The sequence below is a fragment of the Bison bison genome, unplaced genomic scaffold (genome assembly GCF_000754665.1).
Source record: "Bison bison bison isolate TAMUID 2011002044 unplaced genomic scaffold, Bison_UMD1.0 scf7180017864037, whole genome shotgun sequence".
NCBI lineage: Eukaryota > Metazoa > Chordata > Mammalia > Artiodactyla > Bovidae > Bison > Bison bison.
The window spans coordinates 7,509,683-7,512,803 of NW_011494609.1; the positions used below are offsets into that span (position 1 = coordinate 7,509,683).

Below are 3,121 nucleotides of genomic sequence, written 5' to 3' on the forward strand. Positions count from 1 at the left end.
CATGACCGCCGCGCCAGGTCTGGGCGCTCGACTCCGCCCGACCACTCCCGCGAGTGTCCGCTGCTCCGGCGAGTGTCCGCTGCTTCCGCGTGACTGCCGCTCCCGCGTGACCGCCGCCCGGTGTCCGCACGCTCCCGCCCCGCTTGCCGCCAAGATGATGTGCGGAGGGACTTCCGCCACGCAGCCGGCCACAGCCGAGACCCAGGCCATCGCCGACAAGGTTCGGGCTGTGTGGGGCGGTTGGGGTACTGGGGGCCGGGGGCGTCCGCAGGCATCCCCGCTGGGACGGAGGCTCTGCGCCCGAGCGCATCCCTCCCTGAGTCGGGCTGGACGCAAGTGGATGCACCTCCCTGCCTGCGAAGCTCTCTGGTGCGGAGGTGTCCACTGGGTTAGGGGGCGCGAGGTGACAGAGAATAGCACTTAAAGAGCAAAGGATACGGCAGGCGGGGTGAGGTCCCCATGCGTGAATATGGGGTCCGGGTCCCAGGCGTCCGAGACTCGGGCTGGACTGAGTGTAGCCCTTTTTGTATTTGGAGTGGTGTCCAATAAAAAGTTTAGAAACAGGAAGTAGCTGGGTCGAGGAGGCAGAGCCCGGTTCAGACCCTGGTCAGCTGTCCAGCCCTGCTTCCAGAAAAACACACCGGAGGATCAGGTTGGGGTGGGACGAGCTGGGCCTGTCCTGCCTGTCATCACAAGTAGGGCCCAGGAGGCTCGAGTTCTGATAAGAAGAAGAGACTGAAGACAAGCTTTTGTCCTTTAACCTTCCTTCCTGGCTGCTTCTTCCTAAATGTCGGCCATGAGCTCAGCCCTGTTCCTCTCCCGTGGTTGGGACCATCTGACTGTGGTAAAGGAAGGGGCTGAGTCAGTCTCCTGAGACTGTGAAAAGTAGGAATTTGCTGGGACTCCCAGCAGAGCCAGACAGGAGGAGATTCCTAGCTTTTCCCCTGTGGCCACTCAGAGAGCCCAGCCCTCTCGGCCTTTTCTTGGGTCTCCAGGCTGGAGAATTCCTGCTGGTCACCTGAGCTTTGAATGAGTGTGAGTTCCCTCGGGAGACGAGAGTCTCTGTCACTATGGCCTGCATTTGGGGTCCAGCCCTTGAGAGTGGACCGTCCTCAGTGCCCCTGGGAACAAGGAGGCCGCCCGTGTGCTGGGTGGGCTCTGTGAGGGGCAGGGGCACCATCCGGTCACCTTCTGTTCTGAAGTTTTCATCAACAGGTGAGGAGAAGTGAGGCCAGAGACAGACCTGTACCCACCACATCCAGTCCTATCCTAGGGCCCTCCCTGGCCCTCTGCACACCTAGTCACTCTGGTCTGGCAACTGACAGCTTCCTAGTGACCCGGGGCCTTCTGAGCTTTCCTTGGCTCCAGTCCAGCTCATCTTTCTCCTGGTCGGAGCTGTGTCAGTGACCTGCCGTCCTGCAGGCGTCCACCTCCGCTGCTGCACCACCTCCACCTGGGCTTCTCCCCAGTCCTTGCACAGGGTGGGGTTCTCCTGCCTCCACTCCTGAAACAGGTGATTCCATCCCAGACCCCCAGGAGGGTCTGTGGGTGTCACTTGGCCCTCCCTGGTCAGGTAAACTGTCTGAGGGTCAATTCCCTGCACACCTAGCAGGAACAGGGGCTACACAGGTGAGTGTTCAGTCAAAGGTGGGCACTGGCCCAGGGGGACACACCCAGCTGATCACCTGAGGGCCCTGGCAAACTCGGAGGGAGCAGGCGGCCAGATTCTCACTACCTGACCCTCCCTCTGATCCTTCCCTCCACTTCATTCACAGGGAGGGCCCCTCCCTGAAGGCCTTTGTCAAGTGACTCACTGGCATTTATGATGGTGATCCTCTCGGCTGTCCGAGCAGCACACTCCTGGTCTTAACTGAACTCCTCCGAGCCCCACAACTGGTCTGAGGATTCCAGCGCAGTCAGCAAGCTCCTGTGGCTGCCAGTGGTCCAGTCAGCAGCTTGAGCACTCGGAAACTAGCTTAGGTTTTCAAGTCAAGACAAAACAACCTGCTCTCCCCTTCTTCCTTAAAAATTCTCAGTTCCCCAAAGGCCAAGACCCTGGAAAACATGACTGATCTGAGAGTAAAGATCTGACACCAAAGATCACAAAACAGTCTCTGCCCAAAGGCCCTGCAACCTAGAGAGACCATCTAAAGATGCAGCAAAGCATTTTTTTTCCTATAAAAGTGCTTTATCTGCTGCATATTTTGTCACAGAAGAAATTGGGATTACGTAAGAGAATTAAGGCACGTCAGTAAGATGGAAGATTAAATTTAATATTAAATTTTAACATTTTAAAATGTTTTAGCTTTCAAAGTGATTAAAAACTACATACTCTGTCAAATGAAGGTTTGAGTGAAAATGGTAAGGTACGAACTCACATACACTGTTGTAACCATGAGAATAGAAACTATCTGTGTCTGGAAAAGAAAGGGCTAATGATACAGGCAAATGATTACCATTGAAACCTCAGCAGAATTAAAAAACTTTTCTGTACTTGAAATCAGGGCAAGCATTTTAATGTCTGCTCAGCTGTAAAGAACAAATGTGCTCTAGAAAGTATGTAGAATGTGGGCCTTAGAGTTCAGCTGTAACCTCTAATACAGGTGAGCTTACCTGTCTCTCCCTTCTCCCCTTCCCCAGGTCAAGTCCCAGCTGGAGGAGAAGGAGAACAAGAAGTTCCCAGTGTTCAAGGCTCTGGAGTTCAAAAGCCAGTTGGTTGCTGGGAAGAACTACTTCATCAAGGTGGGGTGTCCCCCTCAAAGGAAGGTTGAGCCTGAAGTGGGAGCTCACAGGTGTCCAGGGCAGGAGTGCTCAGCAGGGTCCTGTGGGGCCCTCAGCTTCAGGGAGTTGGTGGCTGTCTAAAATGAGCATGTGTGTGCAGGCATGTGTGTACACGTGTGTCCTGCGGCTGCCTTGGAGGAGAGGACCAAGCCTCTTGAGGCCCGCAGGGCTCTGCTGGAGTAAGTGTGGGTGAGGGGTGCTGGCTGGGCACCCCCTGTACTTGAAGGAGGAAGATGGGAGTGTCCTCAGCCCAGTCTCTGGGGACATGAAGGGACGCAGCCTCCGGGCATCCAAGGCCTTCCTGCCTGTCCAGCCAAGTCCAGCGGAGCAGGGGGACTTG

General features: G+C 55.7%; 1 protein-coding gene across 1 annotated transcript in view; it reads left to right on the forward strand.

Annotated features, from left to right (window-relative positions):
- Positions 1-3,121, forward strand: part of CSTB (cystatin B (stefin B)) — a 31,356-nt gene continuing 28,235 nt past the window's right edge. The window contains exons 1-2 of the mRNA XM_010834901.1: positions 1-220; positions 2,641-2,742. Of these exons, the coding sequence (XP_010833203.1) occupies positions 2-220; positions 2,641-2,742 (321 nt within the window). The 5' untranslated portion in view covers position 1. The remainder of the gene's footprint in view (positions 221-2,640; positions 2,743-3,121) is intronic.